Raw genomic sequence first — 22,984 nt, forward strand, 5'->3', positions numbered from 1 at the left:
GTCATCTGGACAAGCGAAAAACGGCACCGAATTCCCATTGGCTGCGACGCAATGTCACGCGTGCCTCGACGGAGCTGAGCGGGCGAAATGGGGCACCTGCTGCTGCATCAGCGCGCCAGGTGTTTCGTGAGGGACGAGGACATCGCCGCTACGCCGCGTCGTCATCGCTCTCGGAAGCGTGTGTTATCCGCGCGTTCCTTGTCCGCGCAAGCTCTCGCCTGCGCTTTAACTGCGCCTCGGTAAGGCCAAATCAAACCGCGCCATGCCTACGCTTCCTAGATACCAGGCCTGTGCGCCCTGCTTTATGATGTCTTGCTACTTGGACCGAAATTTCCATTCCCAAGCCCGGCGTAACGAAAGCGGTGACGTCAAAATCACCGCGGCTTACTCGGGAGCGTGCCCATCAGATTATATGGCAGTCGGGCGAGGTAGCATGATGTCACGGATCGAAGTGCATCGGCCTTGTGCTGTCTATCAAAGCGACTCGACGCGCTCGCTTGCCCGCGAGGAGTTCATAACTCGATGTACCGCTCAGCGGCGTTCAATTGGACATTAATGCTTTCGCATTCACAACTCATAAGAAGGGATATAGGTGCACTCGGCTTTCTTTTTAGACTGGCGCGACGCGAGAAGTGTTATCAGCTGCGAGGCCTGCAGTAAATAAGGGTCATTGCAGGGAAGCACCAGCTGCGTGGCTCGCCTTTGGTTTGAATTGGTCAGGTGCGACACGGGCGGTATACGCCGGAATGAAAGCAGTCCAAGGCGATATGAAAGCCAGCTCGCCTTTACCGAAGCTACGAGACCTGAGGTTTCGTAATGTCGGCCCACCCTTCACGTGCCTTTACTCACCCTTAGTCGGCTTCGTAGGCGGGCACGGCCCATAACTGGTACGCTGTCCCGAAAGAGGCCGCGGAAACGAACAACTCTCACCAGCGCAGCAAACCTGCGCAATGTCAGAACTGTCAGTTATTTACCAGACCTACCAGTTAACAACCGAGTTGTATTGCCCCTGCGCGATTTTATTCACCTTTAATCGCTGTAATCGCTTTAATCGCAGCATGCATGCCTAACCACTCGTCGCGTTGTGGCTTTGCATGGCGTTTCGCTGCTAAGTTCGAGGACGCGGGACCGAAACACGGCCGTGGCGGCCGCATCTAGATAGGGGCAAAATGCGAAAACGCCTATGGGGTACCTCGTACAGTGGGTGCATGTTAAAGAACCCAAGGGGGCCAAAATTAACCCGGAGTGCCACCCTATAAGGCGCGTCTCATAATCATATCGTGATTTTTTGGCACGTAATACCCCAGAATTTTCTTTTCTTTTGGAGCAGCACGCCTGGAAGAATCCCGAAAGGAGCCCAGGCGAAATGCACTCCTAGACGACGAAAGGATTTGCGCGTTGAAAGTGCCGCCAATAACGGCATACTACGCGGACGTTTTATTGGCGCGATGGGCGCCGGAACGCAGCTGTGTATACTTACGTCACCCCGAAGATCAAATAATACCCCAGGGAAAGCTACTGATTATCAATTGAAGCAAACGAGACTGTGCGTGGCTAGCGTGGCTAGCGTGGCGCAACTCTAGATTGACTGAAACGATATACAATGCGAACTTGGCCAATTGTGAAAGCGGAGGTTGAATGAGCCAATAGGATCACTGTGGTGAGCCATTTCACTGTTTCCGAGGCAGCTCTCTGCGCGCTGCGCTGAACTGGCGCAAGAATCATCGTTTGCTCTCGTGAGTGCGGCAACGTGCACGGTAGTATATAATAGAATTTCCGCAAGGAGTATACATATACCTTAGGCTGAACCAGTGGTGGATGGAACCGGTCCGTAACGGCTCCTTCATTTCTGCTTGGGCTCGGTTTCAAGGTGACCAAAGATATATCGGTTTGAATCAGTTTCAGTTGCGATGGAAATAACGATTCAGCTACGGTTTTCGGATCAGTTCCAGTTTAATGCGACGCCATGCATAGCAGAGTTCCACATGATTCCTTGCTTTCGGAAGGCCAACTTCGCAGCTGCACCGCGATTGTTGGAAACAAAACTCGGAATTGCTACATTCTGCCATGTGGCACATTGACAATGGGACCAGCACTGCGAATAACTTTCATTTGTATTTATGACTCATAAGCATTGTTTCTTCCCTTCTGTCGTTCTTTTTTTTCTTTTTTCTCAGAAACTTCGCTAATCATACTCGCTGGCGGTCTATGTGTATTCTCTTCCACTGCACTTGCACTTTTGAAACGCGAGCGCCGCTCAACAAATATAGCAGTTGTTAGCTTGCGCCCCATGTCGTGTGTTTGTGCATTTCTTTTGCGTGTAAAGCACTTATAACACAAGCCTAGCTGTTAGTTTGCCGTGTCACTCGCCTTTACGTTGAAATGGTCAGGCACGACACGAACGATGCGCTGTACTAAATGTAGTCGGCAAGCTAAAATCAGCAAATGCTGGTTCCTCATAGGCTTTCTGAATGGTTCGAATGAATTTACTGCTGATTTGGCATTTTGGCACATAATTTAATGTTATATTCTTGATGTATACCTGCAGTCCATGCAATAGACGCAAAGATGCTCACGTACGCTGTCGCTTGTGCAATACAACGTTCGTTGTTCACAACACGATGCCTCTTGGCGCAATGACTGATGAAAGCCGTTTGTGCTGCCGGTTCTCCACTTAAACGAATGCTGCCTCCAGCTGTCGCGCTAAGCAATCGCACCCGCAACTTTTTCATAGCACGTCATATTGGTAAAACCAAAGACGATAAAACTTTTTCACCTTGAACACGAGGGTTGTTGCATAATGTCCACAAACCACTTCAAGTTCAAGGGATATTCGAGAGAGAGAAAAAATCGTCACACACCAGTCAACATGACGAAGCTATACAAAGGAAGCCAATGCCGGTTTCTCAGAAAGAAAGTGTCGCAGTGGAAGAGAAATCCTTCCTGGTCCCAGGATAGAACACGGGATCGATGCATTTGTGGGATGGACGCTTTACCCTCTCGCCCGACCAGGACCGTTTTTTCTTCGTGAAAGGGGGAAAAATGGTCAATCTCTCGAAAGTACGGCGCACGTTTCTCCGAAAGAATTTCCGCGGAACTTATTTGCTGTAGTCAGCCGCTCTGTATGGTCACGGTTGCTCGATCAGCGTTGCACAGGTGTGTGTGTTTTTGATCGAGCGACTGTGGTATAGTTCATGCATTGTTCTCTCCCCTTCTGCTGGCATTTTGTTAAATATTGTCAAGGGCGGCAATGCTGTGTTCAGTACTTGTACGATGACGAAGACGACGGTGGAGCTATCTGGTGTGCGCGCGCTATGTACTAGCCCTACCATTGCGACAGCGTTGTGCGTCTTGCCTTGTAAATATGTCCTCTGTATTGCAACGGCGCCCGATACCGACTTGAACACTATACCTTTTAATAGCGTTCACTATAGTCGCCATCTTGCAGCTTCTGACTCCTCGTATTCCTCGTTCTCTCCCTGCACCCACAGCTTAGCTTACAGCGGAGTTTACTAATGATGACGATGGAGGTGTGTTGGTGTTCTGACCATCGCCCGTAACAGCATGTAGCTTCTACCCGTAACAATTTGATCAATTAGCAAAGTCGCAAAGTCCTCTTAGGCAAGAAAGACGAAGCTTAGGCAAATCCATGTACTGTACCATTCATTCCTACGCTGGCTGAACCACCATGCTTACAGCTGCCGTAGACACTAGCGCCAGAATTTCCTCAAGTAATTTTGTTAGGAAACTGTACGGCTTTCAGCCAAGTACTTACATATTGTCATAGCGCCGTAACCTGAAAATGCCGCGCGTGTCAATGTCGCTGTCGGCGCGTTAACATATTTGGTTTGTGAATCGGTGGTCATGCATTGCTGAAGACGCCTGCTCTCGTCAGAATCATCGAAGCTAAGCAGCAGCAAGCCCTTCGGAAGAAAATTATGTGGAGGTGCTGATGATAGCTCCACCTTTCAGCGTTCTGCCGAGAAATTGTTCGGGTCCGCCGCGATAGCGAGACACTTGCGGTTCCGAGCGAACATCGCGAAAAATAAACGCAACTTACAGCCAGACGAAGACTGTGTCTGCTTTTGAACTGTGCATCGCGAACCAGCTCAGTCAGCCACTATATGAAAGTCGTCGTGTCTGCACCAAATAATACCCGCTCCCCAAACTCTTAAACCCACCTTAGCTAGCAATATTTTTTGCCGTCGACAGCTCGATGAGTTCCATTTTTGCGCGTTGCCGGAGGTCCGCATCACACTCTGGGCACGAGACAATGCAGTACGAGTCTTTTGTAGTGGTGTTCTTTTTTTTAGCAGTTCTGTATACGTGATTCACGTGTCGCTCTCTTCTCCTCATACAGCATCCGTTCGTGGCTCGAGCAGTTGCGCACGCACGCGTACTGCGAGAACCCGGATGTGGTGCTCTGCGGCAACAAGGCGGACCTGGAGGAAGGACGCGCAGTGACCGAGGAGCGGGCGAGGGCCGAGGCCGCCAAGCATGGCTTCCCTTACTTCGAGACGAGCGCCGCCACGGGCCACAACGTGGGACGCGCCGTGGACGCGCTGCTCGAGCTGGTCATGCGCCGCATCCAACAGACCGTGGACCGCGGCGGAGGGGGCCAGGCGCTGCCGCACCATGCGGGCCCAAGGTCTCCGCTCACTGACGGAGACCCACTGCGAAGGGCCCCCGGCGAGGACCCGTTGCCGCCCACCCACAATGGCTGCACCTGCTAGTGTTAGGCTGCACGGTGAGCCCCATGTGAAGTGCAGCCGCCGCAGGCACTGTTTCGCGCTGAGTCGTCTTTGAGTCGCTGAGTCGCTGAGTCTTTGCCAAAATATTCGAAGCCACTCTGCGAGCGACCGGATTTGTTGCCAGGCGCCGTTGCAGCACTACGTTAGCACACAGCGCTCCGAAAACCTAGGCCCATATTCGCAGAACTTCTCTTGTGTAAGTGGTCATCCACGATTGGCCATGGTCTCGTTCTCACGCCGATCGCTATCATTAGTGACCTATTAGTAACCTATTACTACATCTATCTATCTATCTATCTATCTATCTATCTATCTATCTATCTATCTATCTATCTATCTATCTATCTATCTATCTATCTATCTATCTATCTGTCTATCTATCCGTCCTTTTACGCCCACCCAGTGGGCCAAGTTGTCTACCAGCTTGGGCCATTAGGTATGTGCTCTTGGTCTTGATGCCGTCGTGATTGAACCATCGTCGTCATTCCAGCTTTCCAGCTTAGTGATCTGACTCTCGTCATGCCATCGTCTTCACGCCTTCTACGTCTCCAATGATCCAAGTTGTCTTATAGCTTGGACCACTAGGTATGTGCTCATGATTGTGATGCCATCGGAATCGTTGCGTCTTTTTCATTCCACCTTTATCATTCGCATCTCGTCAAGCCGTCGTCATCATTGTGTTGTCGCCATACAGTCGTCATCATGCATTCGTTGTGCTATCGGCCTCGTGATGCCGTCGTGATCGTTTCATCGTCGTCATTCTAACTTCGTCATCTGACTCTCGTCATGCCGCCGTCATCACGCCATTGTCATCATACAGTCGTCGTCATACCATTTTCGTCATGCCGTCGTCGCTACGCTGCCATTTGGTCATTGTTATTACCTCAAAAGGTCATCCCATCGTCGCCATGCCGTCTTCGTGATACCACCTTCGTCGTTCCATAGACGTCATTTCTTCGTCATTCCAACGTAATTGTGCTGACAACTGCGGCATCGTGATTATGCCGCAGTTGTCATGGCTAGAACTGCCGGTCCCGATGTGGGACTAGCCAGATGCGCGACCAGTTCGTGTCCTCGCCGGACCTCCAATAAAGTTTTTTTTCACTCACTGTCACGGCATCGTTGTCAATTGCTTCGTCGTCAGACAGTCACTCTCATGCATCCGTTGTCATGCCGTCATCGTCACGCCACCGTCGTCATGCAGACTTCGTGATACAGTTGCCATCATGTCACTGTTGCCATACACTCGTCGTCATCCCATTGAACTCGTACCATTGTCTTACCACCGTCGTCATTGCATCGTCGTCATGCATTCATTGTCATACCGTCCTCGTGATGCCGTCGCCGTCGTTTCGTCGTCGTCATTCTAGCTTTGACATCCGACTCTCGTCATGACATCGTCGTCACGCTGTCGTCGACACACAGTCGTCGTCATACCACTGTCGCCGTGCTGTCGAAGTCATGAAGTCGTTTTACCATCATCATCACTTCAGTAACGTCATCCCATTGTCGTCGAGCCATCGTCGTCGTACCGCCTTCGTCAATCCATCCGTGTCTTTCCTTCTTCGTCATTCTATCGTAATAATTCTGTCGTCATTCAATTGAGATGATGTCATTGTTGTTATGCCGTCGTCACCACTGCGTCGTCGTCAGACAGCCGTTGTCATGCATTCGTTGTCATACCGTCGCAGTCATGGCCATCGTGGTCGCGACATCATTCTAGTTTAGTCATCCGTTTATCGTCATATTATCGTCACACCATCGTCGTTATACAATCGTAATCATCAGGTTGTCTTCATGTGGCTATACTCACGCTTTTCGTTGTTATACCATCGTCATCATTTAAGAATCATCTCATTGCCGTCATGCCGTCATCGTCATTCCATCGATATCATTCCTCCTTCGTGATTACATCGTCGTCTATGCGTTGGCGTCATGCAGTAGCCGTCATGCCTCCAAGCTCATGGGCGACCTTGGCAATCTAGCGCCATAGCAAAGGGGGACGATGTCACATATAGTCGCATATATGTCGCATATAGCCGAAAGAACGGAAGTCTCAGAATGATCACTACTCATGTTAATAAACATGACTTCAGAGACACGCTGTACCACTATATTGCTGGGAGAGCTTAAATCAGAAGCTAAGAATTTGGGAAATATGGGTACTCCACAAGGGGCTCTCACTCATGCTATTCAATTTAGCAATGTCCAAGGTTGCAAGAAATTTAGAGAAAATTGAGGGTATACATTATGTGGTATATGCCGGCGACATAACCATATGGAGTGCCAAGGGTAATGTAGGACAGACAGAGACCAGATTACAGGAAATTTTACATGTTGTAGAGAACACACTGAAAGACATGGGGTTGAAATGCTCGGCAGCCAAATCAGAACTATTGGTCATTTAACACCGCAGAAAAGGTCGTAAACCAAGAGCTTACATTCCGGAAGCTTCGGCAAGAGTGTGCTTATACACACTCATGAAGGATCCGCAATCATGCAGGCTAGTTGAAAAAATCAAGGTTCTTAGGTATCACATAGAAGGAAACAATGATAACTGTAAAACAATACAACATATCTCGATTAAAACAGTTGAAGTCGTTAGGTTACTAAGGAGAATTACCAATAGACACAGAGGCTTAGGGGAAGACAGCGCTTTGAGGCCTTTGCACGCCTTTGCTCTCTGTCACTTCACTTATATGGCTGGATTGTTCAAATGGAAACAGGCAAAACTTAACAAACTTTCTGTGACGCTCAGGAAGCTTGATAAAGTAGCCCTAGGGATACCGAGCAACGCTGCAACCGACAAACTCATGAGCCTAGGGGTGCACAACACAACGGAAAAAATCGTGGAGGCCCAACAGCTAGCGCAACACGAAAGATTGACAAAAACACGAGCTGGTAGGAACATATTACACACAATAGGGTTAGAACTGAATATATCAAGAATCCCAATAAAGGCTGAGGTCGAATTAAGGACTGAAGTTAGGAATAAGATCAGAACCAACCGTCTCCCCAGAAACATGCATCCAGAATATAATATCGAAAGGAGAAAGGCAAGAGCTCAAGCACTCTTGCAGGAAGTAGAGCAGCAGATATAGTTGATGCTGCCTGGGTGAAATGTAAAGACGCATATACGGCCATTGTATCAAATCCTCAAGGGAAGGTACAAAACACTATCACTATTTTTACCGAGGATCCCATGGTGGCGAAACAAGCGGCAAGCTCTAGCCATCAGGAGTAATAAGTGGGTCTGCTTTAACAGTGATTCAAAAGCCGCTATAAAAGGTTTTGATAAAGGCTACATAGCTGGAGTTGCAGCTAAACTTTTTGAAACATCGGGATTATGAGAACTGAAATCCGATGGTTGCCTGCGCATATGAGGAAAGTGCACGAGACTCGGTTAAGCCTCAATGAGGTTGCTCATGACTTGGCACGAGGACTTGCTAACCATAATGGTCACAACCGAGCCGTTCAACATCAAGCCAGGGAACATAGAGATCGTTTAATAACTTACAAAGACATTACCAAACATTACTATCTAGGACTCAGGCGATTCCCACGGCCACATTCCAAACTGAACAGGGCTGCAGGCATACTCGCTGCGCTTATTGCAAACAGGTAGTACATATCCCACGCCGTACCACATTAATAAAATATATCCAGAGAGTGAGATTAAGATGGGACTGCAACGATTGTATTTTCTGAAAAAGGCACCGGACTCGCGGTATAGACATAAAACAGGCTGATGATGTTCGCGATGTCCTCTCCTCTCCTTCTCTCTCATCAACCTGCCCCAACTTGCTCTTCGCACATCACATCATGTCACTCTTTCACTCGCAGGGACGATGCCCAGAGTCAAGAGGCGATCTCCTCCTCCTGCTGCCAAGCCCCAAAACCCTTCTGGTGTCCGGCAGCGCCGAGATCACCCGAACCCCACCTGGAGGACGCGCCTTCCTCCTCCCTGCAGCGCATCTCTCTCCAGCTCGTGCATTTTGTGTCCGGAGAAATCCCGAGAGACTCTGAGAGCGCCGGTCTGGTTGGCTGTGCGCCGCGCAACGTTATGGTTTATGCTGGCCACTTGCAGGGGGTCGGGCTTTCTGGACCAAGCTTTACCAGTGTTTTTATTGGCTATGAGAAAGAGGCCGTGGTCTTCTAGTCCTCCCCTCTTCCCCCCCCCCCCTTTTTTTTTTGTTCGTGTCGCATTTTCTTTCCAGTTGTTTAACCTGCTCTGTGATTATATATTTTTTTTCTTTAAGGCGGTCCGGATAGCTATACCAGATATGTCTGATATTAGCACCGGCATCCCCTCCGACTCGCTGCAAAGAAGGATCTAAACATTCTCGTGCATTCACGATGGCAAGACAGGAAGCAGTAGGTTTTTTCTTTTCTTTCCAACCCGTCAAATTATGGCGCGAGGTACAAAGATAGGATCACGTGGTGTTGTTTTAACTTTCTAAACTAACTTTTCGACAATATTCTAGCCTCTGTGAAATTTCTGCCACTGATAGCCTGTAAAATAAGGTGCACCGCACCGTGCAACATGAGTTATCGTTGTCGCTTGTGCCGACTATTGAATCAAGCACGTGTTCGTATGCATACTATTTGTTGGTCAGCACAATGCCTAGATATGTTTCTGCAGTTCTGCGTTAAGCCAGCGTGCGAGAGGCGACGCAGGTGTTGCGTGTTGCAACTTTGTAGCGGATGCCGAGGCGTATTCTTTCTTCTTTAATTGTTTTTTCCTTCCTGAGCGTGCCCACATACAGGTGCAAGGATACACAAAGGTAAAAGCGCAAGGAAGTCAACCGCACTGCGAGGCAGATGGTCTGACATTAAGCTTTTGGCGCTGGAACGGATTTGTCAATTCTATGGAACCTTCTAAGCTGTCTAAGCCAATGACTGCAACGATATACCGCAGCAGTGTCTGCGAAGCCAATTCGACTGAGTATACCCATCTGCCACCCGTCTTGAATTTTATGTACTCTCCCTTCTTAAATAGCCATAGCTGTGCTGTCAAGTGATCTTCATTCATTAACTGCGACGTCTCCCATAGCCTAGGGTGACATTTGCTTGAAGAGACCAGACACGCTATCCTACCTAACGCTGGTATGGTTGCATTGCCCTTTTGTTCTATACGTGAAATACGTGGAAGAAGATTGGATACAGGATTTTATCGTTTGCCAGGGGTACACAGTCATGGAGGAGGTAAATAATAGGAGGGAGCATAACGCAACGAGACTGAAGCCAAACCTATTGGCCGAACACGTGATCACTCGTCAAAGTGGGCGGTTGGTTTCGGTGTTCCCGCTCTGTAGGCAAAGCCGCGGCAGGGCAGCTGAACAAGCATCACCATCATCATCGTCATCATCACCGAATAAAAACTACTGGCATAGCTACAGGGAACCAAACTTCTCAGCAAATCTGCATTCTTGCTCCGTGATCTCGACGCAAGAGGTCACGTATTGGGCCACCACTGAGCAAATGTATGGGCTTCACAGAGCGTTCGCTTGCCAAGGCTGGCTGCGTGACGTAATGCTCTCTCCTATCTTTTTCCCTCCTCCATGTACACAGCACCGGGACTGCTGTAATCGGAGAGCCTATTGTTTCAAAAACGTTGGTTTCCAGTGTGTGGTATCGCTATGGTGTGTTACCCTGCACACGTTGTTATTGCACTTCAGTTTATTTTCTTTTTTGTATTTCTTTCCGTGTCGTGTTGCCGCCAACAGGGTTCGGACGAGGCACTGGTCCGCTGCACGATCTTTCAAAGCCACATCTTGGGCTCTCTGTGCCGGATTCGGTTTTCACGCAGCGCCGCCACAGTTTTCGCGGCGCTAACGTCGGCGCCACGAAAACACATTCCACGAAAACGCTGTTCATCGCATCGCCGGTGTTCACTCAGAAAGACGCCTCACAGAGCATCGCATATGACCGCGCGCCGGATAGTTTATATCGTTGACATGGTTAGCCCGCACAAATGCTGACAATCCACCACACTAAGCAAAATAAAGCAAATCAAATGCTAGTCACCTATGCCGACTGTTAAGATATTTTGTAATTACCTCAGCCTAGAAGAGTGGCAAGTTTTATAAATGAATTTATGATAGTGTTACTGCTGCGATCGTTGCATGCGGTTTTGCGAGACCAAATTCAAATGAGTTCGCAGTTGTCATAGCGAGCAAGACGCTTCTGATAAATATTAACGCCGTATATCAACGCCGTAGTTTCGGATGAGTTTAAAAACATTGTTCTGCAGAATATTCTGGTAAAAGATAAACTACTCACAGCCCATCGCCTTGAACTGTCGCGAGCAAATGAAGACGAATTTCCTTGCCAAAGAACACTATTCTCGATCATTTTACCAAGACGCTTCCTGTAGTTGTGAATCACCTCGTCCTGCGTTTCACGCCTCGCACTTGTGTGCCTGCTCACCCATCTGGATATATATTTTTCCAAATTCATGTTTACTGCACTCGCCTTGCAAAATCTTGCCTTGCGGCACCTTGCCCTGCAAAACTCGCATTTACTTCTCGGCAGGGCATGTTGCTGTTTACGTGAGCATGCCAATGAACTCTTCGAACAACACAGGAGTGTGACTTTCCACGTGCACGTTATTTTTCTTATACGAAAATCTACAAGATACGACAAACACGTAACAGAACTCATACTGGAACTCATGACAGTGCTGTGGTCTAGAAGGTATTCCACCTGCAAGATGAGCAACGCTTGCGCTTTGCTTCCGTGTTCCGTGCTCGTCATTAAATGAATGAACTTAAGTTACTGGAAAGCACGCTGGCGACTATTAGGCACGTGAAGTTGCGTATCACAAATCAGACGACCTTCGCGTCTGGCTCTACGAGCTTCGTGGCGTTTAGATGCCACGAAGCCAATGCCACCGCCAATGCGCAATTATTGTATTGAGATTTCAGCGGCTCGTAACACGCGCCCGCAACACGCTCGCAAGGCAACTTGACGTTCTGCGTGACCAACTTCGGGGCGTAGCAGCGCCTACACTCTGGTCACCGCGAGCGATGGAGGCTTGAGACAAGACGAGCATCGCGCACATGACAGCAACATGCCCCGCCGTGCGGCACGCGAATCCCACTCCACCGTTTCTGCAGTCACTCCCTGCAATCCTCAGAGCGCGCGTGCATCCAAAGCGCTTTCTTCCCGGTGTCAGAAAAACCCTGCGTGCCTCAAGTCGTTCCGACAGTATGACGCCTGTAAGTGCAGCCAGTGGTGTGACGTCGTGCGTACGCGGTCCTTTAAGTCTGACAGCGTAATGAAGAAGAAAAAAAAAAGAAAAGAAAGGCGCACTGCGCAGATGGTCGTCATCGTTGGTGTGTTTGTGTGTGTGCATGCCGAAGTGCGCGGAAAGTCACGTGACGGGAGCGGCGCTAACTGTCGCGGACCCGATCACAGCTTTCCTGGCGTCGCAGACGCAAGCAACTCGAAGCGTTCGCTTTGAAGTTACGAGTAAATCTTCTGCCCGAAGAGGCTGTAAGCAGCACGTCGAGAAGAATTTCTGTTATACTTGTTGAGTGTGAATAAAAATGAATTACAAAAGAAGAACCGTTGCAGTTGTGTAAAGCACTGGCATAGGCCACAAATCTTTCTTACGTGGAAAGGTTAGCGTGCTCGCTACGCTAAGCAATGCGTGAGGGCTACACTACGCAATGCGTGAAGCTTGCATTTTAAAGGTAACTGACGCTCCTTACCGTACAATGGCAACAGGCACGTAGTGTCGGCTGTCTTTGTCATTTTTCATTGGGTATCGAGGTAACATCAACTTTATTAAAACTTACAGCGGTAATATGCATTATTCTTCAACGTCAGACGCAATGTTACATGCATGCCGTAACGTGACACCCGGTGACACAATTCTGTATAACTTGTTCCTTCAGCTTCTACGGTGGTTGACTTCAATTTTAGGCCTGACGGAAGTATTCAGAACATCCAAAGGCATAAGAAAGTTACCATTATTTAAAGCAAAGAGCGCTATTTACATTTAATATATGGAAATGTTCACATTCATAAAAGTGAACATAAAAGTCATCTCCATTTCCGGTGGGACGAAGCTGGAATGCACGAGGCACATGGCGTTTCATGGTCATGTGCGCGCATAACTACACCATTAGATCCATATTTATACTTTTTGTGCGCAAACAAACAGGGACGAAGAATAGGGGCAACACAAGGACGAGCGCTTTCTAACAACTGGTTTTATTTTTTTAGAACTACTTACTTAAATACCCACAGAACTGCGCGATCTAGAGAACAGAGCACGCCTACAGCGCATATGATACCCGCTGATCTGCGCGATCAAGTCAAAAGAATAACGTCAATATTACATATAACACTTGTGATAAAAAAAAAGACGTGGACCCGGTCATACTAAAAACAGCAAAGTGCATAAAAACAACCACTTACAATAACATGCTCTCTAGATCGCGCAGTTCTGTGGGTATTTAAGTAAGTAGTTCTTCAAAAATAAAACCAGTTGTTAGAAAGCGCTCGTCCTTGTGTTGCCCCTATTCTTCGTCCCTGTTTGTTTGCGCACAAAAAGTATAAATATGAATATGTTCCAACTAGGCCGACTCGCAGTTATGCTACCGTTAGATCGTTGACGTTAGACCGATATTATGAGCATCACTTCAACTGTCTACATTGTTGGCCGGGTGCTCCTTTGCTTTTTACTGGACAAACACGTTCAATGATGCATACAGCTAGCCGACGAAAAAGAAAGCTAGGAAATTGCATTTTTATAACGAGGCGTCATGTGCTTGTTCGCGACTCCGATGTTTGCGCATATATTTGGGATATCAATCCATCAACCAATCAATCAATCAATAAATCAATAACTAATTAAATTGAACTTTTATATCTCCTTGAGAAATATGGACGTAATAGAGAAAAGCTGCTAACTGCAGCTTGATGAAGCTATGGCCGTTTGCGGAGTTCGACAGTGAGTTGTAGTACATTTGCAAGCATCACAAGCACAGGATCGAAGCAAAATATGCTAGGTAATGGAAGGAAGGAAATCAACTTTATTCGAGGTCCTGCAGGCCACGAGAGCTTTGGGCTCTCATGGAGTGGGCGTCTCCCACGACGGAACCGGGAGGTTGAGTTTCCTGGCGGCGTCGTGGACCTGCTGGACGGCCCAGAGTTGGGGACCTAGTTCTTCGCTCCGGATTGCTTCCTCAAACTTGCACTTGTCCTGTTCGCAGTTTATGTGAGCTTGCGAGCACGGTCAGAGTAAATGATAGACGTTAAGGGATGTATTGCAATTGATGCAATAAGACTTGTCGTAGAGCTCAGGCATGTAATGGTGTAGTCTGTTTTGCGTGGGGTATGTGTCTGTTTGTAGCATTCTGAGTGTAACCACTTGAGCTCGAGTGAGCGTGCGGTGTGGCGTGCTATACTGTCTACGTTGTAGGTAGTAGTGTTTCGTGATTTCATTGTATGTAGTGGGGGCGTCCTTGTTCTCCGAGTGGTCGGGTGAAGCCTCGCGGTCTGTAAGCGCGCGCGCACCCTCGTGCGCCGCCTCGTTAAGGTTGGGGACGTCGCCGAGCTTTGGTCCTAAGTGTGCCGGGAACCAGTATATGACGCGTTTCTTCATCTCTTTCTTTGTAAAATTCAGAGAGCCTGTGCGCAGACCGTGCCCTTTTGGAAAGCCCTGATAGCGGCTATGGAGTCGCTGTAGATATGGGAAAGATTGTCGTTGGTGAGCGCAATAGCGATCGCAACCTGTTCGGCCTGTTCAGGCTTCCTTGCAATTACCGTGGCTGCATGTCTTGTGGATCCGCGCCCGTCCACAACCGCCACTGCGAAAGCTTTGTTTCCCGCGTATGCAGCCGCGTCCACAAAAGCTGAGCGTTCGCGGTTCGCCAAGGCTTGGTTAAGGAGGAATTGTCCTCTCGCTTGTCGTCTGCCCTTGTTGTTTTCGGGGTGTACGTTTCTGGGTATAGGTCGGACCGTGATCTTGGCACGGATGTCCTGTGGGAGGTCCGCAAAGTCTTTTTCTATGTTTCCTTGAGCAAACCCTAGCTTCCCTAGGATCGTGCGCCCCGGAGGCGTCGTCGAAAGCCTAGCAAGCTGGGCGCGCTGCTGGGCTTCGGCAATTTCTTCCAGGGTGTTGTGCATGCCCAGGCGCCCCAGCTTCTCGTTGCTGGGGCTCGTCGGAATGCCGAGGGCTTGCTTGGTGACCTTTCTGATTTGGGCATTAAGTCTGTCTCTTTCGGATCGTTAAAAAGAAAGACTTTGTTTGCTGTGATGCATTTCAGATAGATGATTTTTGATTGACAAGTGTATGATTTTTTTGTGAAATTGCCATTCGTAGTATATGCATTACCTAGCATTTCGGCAATGCTCAAATGCTAGGTAATGCATGTACTACGAATAGCAATATCACAAAAAAATCATACACTTGTCAATCAAAAATCATCTATCTGAAATGCATCACAGCAAACAAAGTCTTTTTTTTTTTTAATTTAGTATAGTATATAGCAAAGATAAAGCAAAATTAAGAGCGCGAAAAAAAAAGGTCACGGAGAAGACTGAACACCACAATCAAGCGCTCAGTCTTGTCCGTGTCCTTTCTTGAGCTCCTTTAATTTCACTTTGTACCATGAGCCAACTAGCCCAGCAACAAGTCTTATTAACACGGATAAAGCAAAGAAACCGAAGCATGTCACAGAAAATAACTACTGCCTACGGAGGTGATGTCGTTCGAGGGCTGTGTCCGGTCACGGGCTAACATCAAACGGACGCTTAATTCACTGTGGAGCTTCGCGTGCGAAAGTTCCATAGTACGCCACATTTTATTGTTCTTTCCCTTACATAGTCCCCGAAATAGGCCTCGGGCCATCACTTAAGTATATAATTATCTCTCTCTCTCTCTCTCTCCGCTCAGAGAATAAGACAGGACACATGAGTTGATAAACTAGGAACACAAATACAAGGTGTTGCTATCAGTTTGCGAGCATATATGCAGTGGTTGTAAGACGTACTTGGACAGAAAGCAAGGCCTTAAAATGCTCAATGCCAACAAACAGCTCTCCAAAACGATCTCAATTAACACTCAACACTTTTTTGCAGTGAACGCGCTCAATTTTAATCAACACACTAAATAACTTTCAGCACGACATATAAAGCTAAGACGCTCGACTGCACCGCTATTCCTTCCCCGTTCTTACGTCAGAGCCATCGAAGCTAAGCAGCACTGGGTGGGGTAATTCCTTCGGAGTGAGATTACCTGGGCGCGCTAGCGTGCCGTAGAATCGTTAAGGTGTACGGCACGAGGGTTCCACGAGAAGAGCACAAAAAATTAACGAAGATTACAACCAGACGCAGTTCGTGTCTGTTTCGGAACTGTGTATCACCAGCTGGTTCAATCAGCCGCTATGAAATTGATGGTGTCTGCACCAAAAGATATCCCTTCCCTGCTCTCGAGCACTATTTGTTTGCAGTTGTTAGCGCGAAGAGTTCCTATTTAGGCGCGGAAGTGAACTTCGGCATCACACTCTGGGGTGGCGTGAGGCAGTTCAACATGATTCTTTTGTGCTGTTTTTTCACCGCGAAAGCCAAGGAGATGCTATGTAATTGCACCGACAAGTATGCCCGTATGTATATTTCGGAGAAACCGACGCATACTGTAAAGGAGACGGACCGTGCAAAGTAGGCCAACTCCGAAAGGACGAAATTTGTCAGAATTATCAACTACATGCAAAGTAACTGTACAAGCACCTAGGTTGCTTCTTGGCTTGGCCAGTGAACAGTTCTATACTCGGAACTTGTTCATCCGGGACTAGAGTTGAGAAGGCAGAATGAGTAGGAGAGTATTTCTATTTGCTGGCGGACCTGGTCTTATACTGCGAAAAAGCACCAAAGGCACGTCATACCTTCTTTCTTGCGTCTCTGCAATGTAACAGGGCTTAAGAATACCGCTGCATCATCCAATGGCAAACTGCGTAGAATATGCGACGTGTGCTGTAAGCAAAAGCTAGAAGAACGCGCTCCGAGAAGATGAAGTTTTATGGGTAAAAAAAAAGAGCATTTCGTCTTAGCTTTTCAGGCGCGAGAAGCTGTCGAAGGCGTTTCTGCTCTGAAACTGTACAGTCCGTATAATCAGCGCTTTTTTAAAGGACCGGTATAAGGAGCCTCAGATATACTGGAGTGACAATGAGTTCGCGAACTTGACTGACGGCGTCGGTAGGCGAATTGGACACGACGTGGAAGTATAACGTGTCAGTTCAGGCGTGTTGCACAGCAAAACGTGCTTCGACCTAGAATAAGATCGAGACCAGAGGTCGGTAGGCCAGAAAGGTCGAGATTCGGCTCAACGTGCAGACAGCGCAGTGGCAACACCTGTGAAATCCATATGACTGGCAGAGTGCATGTCGTTGTTCATCGTCCCTGGCTAATGTCGTCGTATCGGACAGGGTCATCACTATAGCAATAATGGTGATCTTTTTTTAAAGTTTGATGTGTCATTTTACCCCATTAAACGAATGTAGTGGCAGCGGTGTGAGGCGGAGGCCATGGAAAAAGGCGCAATGGAACGCCTGTCCCATTGCGCCTTTTACTTCGCCTCCCTTCATATTTTTCGGTCACAGTTCTAGCCACCTTAGCCTAGCGGTGGCTACTACATTTATATCTAAGCTTCGCGGCCTCAAGAAACTGCTGCTCTAAGTGGCGGGCTGAATGATTCTAATCAGAACAGCTAAAATGTTTTTTTTTTCTTTTTTTTTTCGTTGAGATTCCCTTTAGACTTGGATTCTCACATTTACAAGACGTTTTGTTAATAGTATCGCCTGTAAAACGTAAATTCGAAAATTCTATCGCCCCTTCTAATATCGTGCTCCGGGCGCCTTCGATAAGCGTGTTTCTCATTCAGGAATTTCTAGATTTCAATTATTTGTGTTCATTTCTTTTTCCGTATGTTGCTTGATATACTGCGAAATACGAGTAATCGTCGCGTGCCGATCACCAATAATATAGAAGCATGATGGCAAGAATCAGGCACGTTTTTGTTTGTGATAAGGCCTTACTTGTTGGTTTTCAGTGAGAACGTGCGCCAATTAGGAAGTTACACGTGCAGCGGTTGATATGGGCGAAAGAATGTGACACCGCAGCTGCAGCTGGCGTGCACTTGCCGGCGAAAGGAAACATAAGCACGTCGGGCGGCCGTCAGTCACTTGACTCGCAGAATGAAGCAACGGACGCCAAATTGACTTTCGCAGCGTAGACCTTTTTGAAGAAGAGTGGGAAAACTTCGTGAGTCGGTCTGCTTTCGCTCGCAGTGAGACCCCTGATATCTCTGCTGGCCGCGTTCCCCGCACGACACCTCTGTAACTGTGGCGCTGCAGCGCGTGCTTTTCGGAAGCAGGCCGGCATTGCGCGCACGTCTGGCGTGACTGAGGAGTTGCGGCGAGGCCTTCGGGAGCAACCGAGATAAGTAGGCACCGACATTCGTGTAGCCATCGAGCATCAATAACTATTTTTCAGACCACGATGGATGCATCACACAGGTAACTTGATTAGATACGGACAGTGCTGCCGACTATTGGGGAAATGTCCTACATATCGAGGGATTTTAAGCCTTTTTTTTTTCGGGCGAAAGGGGAAAATTGACAAAATATAGGAAAAGTGCACGCTAGTACGTCAGAAGAGTGGAACTGCTGACGTGACGGATTCTTTTTATTTCAGTCTACGCAAATTACCTTCGCATTAGCATGACTTTTGATCGCACTGCAGCACACTGAATGCATCTCGCCAAGTAAACGACGGGGTGCGGATGCCGGCTTTTCAGCGAATTACTGCTACTGCGCTGTTGGCATTCCTACCTCTTAACTGTGCTGTCGACGTCGGTGTACTCTGAACGGAGTATTCATCTGTAACCGGTGAAACAAGGTATGCTGCAACACGTACCAAACAAGCACATGTCAAACCTGGGCGTAAGCGTTCAGATATATGCCTAGCCCCGAGCGTGACAACGTGGTCGGGGCGCTGAAGAGCCGATTATGCACGCGTATATTAAAATTTACCGGGAACCGCCCACAGGCAAAGCAACCTTGGACAGCGTACCAGTGGCCATGTGTCTGGGTTAGCTTTGCTATGGAGAAAAGAAATAAATTAGCCACGTATCTGCATGCTTCGCTGTAAATACGCCCTTACACGTAAGCGGGTAAGTGCGGTGGTGGCGGTAAATCAGTACACGGCATGCAAAGGAAAATTATTCACACCTTTTAAATTGCAGAAGTGGCACACTGTTCCATTTTGTAAGGGAGGCCAGGCACCCAACTTTCTTACAGTTCGAATAAGGTTCCGTGTGATCTTGGTACTTTGCTCTACCTGCAAAACAAGCTTGGACAACGACAAGGTACAGACGAGCTGACGTCTTCTTCTTTGAGTATGGTTTAAGCAGGAGGCTTTGTTTTCAGCATAAGAACTTGCACTACGACATCAGTTCAGTTTAAGTCCAGTGACAGCTATTTTAATATTTTCGAATGAGCGAGAAGATTAATTTAAGCAATAAAATTTGTACTCTAATTTCATAATACAACCAAGTTTTTTTTACAGCAATTATATTGACAAACTGATTAACAACCACATTTTGCAAAAATTTAGGGGAACGGGAAATTTTTTATCCAGGAGAGAAAAAGGAAAGCTCGCTTCAGAGGTTGGCAGCACTGGTCACGGCGGAAATCTAACCAATGAACATAGCACGTAATAACAGATGGTAGTGAGTTGGTAGCACGTAATAAACGATGGCAGCGATATGTTATGCGATTCTTCAAACCGCGGCGTAGCTTATTAGGCCACAAGGAACGATCTCTATGAAATAGCTAACGCAGAAATGTCATTTCTATATTTTCTATGCATATTCACGACACCTTGCGCGCTGAAATTAGTAGGGCAAAAAAAATAATTTAATTTAGAGACCGACGTTAATGTAGGGCAAAAATTATTTATGCTGTAGGATCCTAAAAACAGAAACAGGAGTGTGTTTTTACGCAGTTGTTTAGTATTGGATAGCACGTATACTATAGCGTGCCAATACAGCCTGTCACACAAGTCACTTCCTTCTCTACTCAAAAGCACCAGCATATCCGAGTTTATAATGTCTCGGCTACAGGACGGTCCGGCATCCGTATGAAAGGTCATTACGGCTCAGTTTAATAGTTTAAAGGAACGCCAGAGCAGGTCGAGACTCGCCCGTGTTGCTGCAGTCGTGAACGTTACAGCTATAGTATTATTTTTTAATGCAGCAGATCCAACGAGTTAGAATCTACATACAGCGAAACTTCGTGTGAGCGTATAAGTAGTCGAAACACGAGTACACGCACGCATGCAAGCACGCACAGATACGCGCACACACGCAAGCGCAGGCGCACACAAATTACACCGAGCCTTTTTGTTAAGCGGAGTTGCTGACTATACCAGCGAGTACGACGGACGCCTTGAACGCATCATGGTTTCAGAGGGAGCATGCGCGTACGTATACGTAGCACAATCCGAATCCATTCCATCCAAAAGAAGTGTTTACTTCCTCATTACCGCTCAGCCACGGATGCGCGAAGGCGAGCTTTCTGGTTCTTCTTATTTTGCTTTCCCCTGCACAGCGCCGCGGATGTGCGGAGGCGAGCGCCATCTGGTGATGCTGTTAGGAACCCCAACGGCGCGCGCGGCGCGCGTGCTCTGCTGTGATTGGTTGACCTATTCGGCGACAGAACAGCCACGCAGCTCCCACGGTCATGAAACCCGGCGAGGTTCGCAAATAAAGGCTTCGCTTTAAAAAGAAAAACAAAACAAGGTAATGAACTGCCTAACGTTATTGCTCTGACTGGACTCTTGTCAGCTCGCGACACCTGGGCATTAGCAGCGCCTAGTCGTGCTGTCTCAAGATCCCTGCTGCGCGTTCTGGCCGTTAGTTGCACTTACCGGCCATTGCGACGACCAAATCTGATCGTTGGGCGTTTTGCCGTTTATGCTGCGAGGTCACAGCCCATAGACGCAGGTAACTGAAATGACTAGAACTACACTCTTTGGTTGACTGTGACCGACAAGCCGCGATGACTTTGCACAGGCAACTCGCCCGACGAAGAAGCGTCTCCTCTATCGCAACCTAATCAAAGAAACGGGTATACGCCACGCATGTGTATGTGTCTCGTCGCGAGAAGGCAGGTAAGGAACGAGAGGGCATTTGAGACGACACTGGAACACTGTACACAATGAACCAAAAAGGGCCCTGTTCTGCGCGCCGAAACCCATATATGCATGTAAGATGGCTTGAACTGCGCATTTATGACCCAGTTCAATCATGTCTCGCAAACATTATCTCAGTAACCTTCGTCAGGGGAATCGTCTTATAATCATGACCTAGCTGGCACGCCACCAGAAATCACCCTCGAGCGGTGGATGGTGGAGGCAGTAGAACAGATAGATATACGTTCTAGGCTTGTGATTCTCACCGCAATGTCAGTGTCACCGGAGAAATTAAGTTTTCACGCGTGTCTTTGCGCGACTGTCCAGCTCGGCTGTCATCTGGAGTAGCATATATGCCTGGCCTGCGGATTGGCTGACATCCCCGGCATTCGTTAAAGAACAGCATTCCTATCTACGTCCTCGCTAAAGCGAAAGCCGTTAGCTGGGAAAGTTACACCGACCTCTCACTTTCTGTCGATCATTCCGACTACGGAATGCATTTCATCCAGGGGCATCAACGTCCTCATCGCCCAAGACATTTGTGATCACCTTTGCAAATTGCAAACGGCTGGCATATACCGGCGTCTTCATTACTACGCTGACGAACAAGGGCCACAGATCGATGACCATTGTTTTCGTCTTGGAAGGGGTGACTGTCGTGGTTCCACATATGCTGATCATGTTTAATTAACAGCCAACGTTGTATTAATGGCCTTCTCCGCTGCCTTTTTTTTTATTTGGCATGAATCACGCGCATTGCTCTGACTAATATCCCAGCGCACGATATTTGAAGGATGACGTACAGCTTTAACCACGTCGTCGGTGTACGCATTTCTTTCTTTTTTTTTTTTTCGTAAGGATTGCTGGCGTCCTGTCTGCTAGTGACCTCAGAACATTTGTAAAATGTCACGTCAGCTCCGACGAACAGTCTCTCCTTCGGCCTTTCCCTTTTTCTTTTTTTTGAGTCAAGAAAATCAAAGCGGCATCTGGACAGCGTACGATGCACAACGGGTATATGCAGTATAGGTTGACATTCATTAAGCGTGGTTGCCTTAACGACAGCACGCACGAAAAACATATGGGCTGTCGTACTGGCGTAGTCCTCGAGCGCCGAAGACACGCACTAAATACGCCTGTTTTCTTCTCCTTGGGTTCAATTTACTCGTCACTAGACTTCCCAATTCACCAGCTACAATTACGCTGCACTTGCCACATGTAAGCCAATAAAAAGTCGCAGTGACTGCAGTGAAGATCGACTGCAATACGTCAGAAGTTCCATTCACCAAGCAGGCAACCGACCGAATTTCGTTCCCAATCGAACGCAAATCTCTTTCCCCAAAGAATAGACTATTAAAAAAATTTGGAAGGGGCCGTTTGAAGCAGACCGCTGCAAACGGCGATAATATGCCCTAAAATCGAATACAACGGCCCGACAACGGCACGACAACGGCACGACTTTCGTGCCCATCTGACAGCAACAGCAGGTGACATGATACCGAAACAGTCCAGCACGCTCTTGTGTACTTCTGTTGTATTCCGATTTCTTCTTCTCCCACCGAAGGCACTATGGTTAGAGCTTTCGATTACAGCGTAGGGCAAATCCCACTAACAGTTGTCACAGCAATAAGCAAGATCACAGTGAGAAACGTTGACAGGCATGCCACTCTATAAGCATCCAGCTGGTGTACATGTAAAAAAAATTCAACACTGTCATGCGCCTGCTTCCATTAAAGAAGTGCCGAGACACCTTTCCGATCGTTAATTAATTTTACCACTCACTTTTCGCACGCAAAAGGATGATACTTAGCAAGTATTGATGTCGGATAACAATTATAAGATACAGTATCTGATACTAAAGTTGGTCTCGAAATGCCTGACCTGGCGTCATCAACATTATCGTGACGTCAAGAAAGAGCGAAACTTGCTTACATTGTTTAGCGGTGATTATGATGCTCATAAAGAGGTTAACAATAGCGTGTCTTTTTCTTCCTGTCTGCGTCATTTGTGACAGCCACAGCGATCGCAGGAAC

At 47.8% G+C, this 22,984-nt stretch overlaps 1 protein-coding gene across 2 annotated transcripts in view; it reads left to right on the plus strand.

The window, feature by feature from the left end:
- Positions 1 to 12,320, plus strand: part of Rab27 (RAS oncogene family member Rab27) — a 140,023-nt gene extending 127,703 nt beyond the window's left edge. For both annotated transcript variants that reach the window (XM_050179054.3, XM_055071216.2), the window contains exons 4-5: positions 4,361 to 4,747; positions 8,595 to 12,320. In XM_050179054.3, the coding sequence (XP_050035011.1) occupies positions 4,361 to 4,733 (373 nt within the window). In that variant the 3' untranslated portion in view covers positions 4,734 to 4,747; positions 8,595 to 12,320. The remainder of the gene's footprint in view (positions 1 to 4,360; positions 4,748 to 8,594) is intronic.
- The last annotated feature ends 10,664 nt before the right edge of the window (positions 12,321 to 22,984 follow it).

Source organism: Dermacentor andersoni, chromosome 5 (assembly GCF_023375885.2).
Source record: "Dermacentor andersoni chromosome 5, qqDerAnde1_hic_scaffold, whole genome shotgun sequence".
NCBI classification, from domain to species: domain Eukaryota; kingdom Metazoa; phylum Arthropoda; class Arachnida; order Ixodida; family Ixodidae; genus Dermacentor; species Dermacentor andersoni.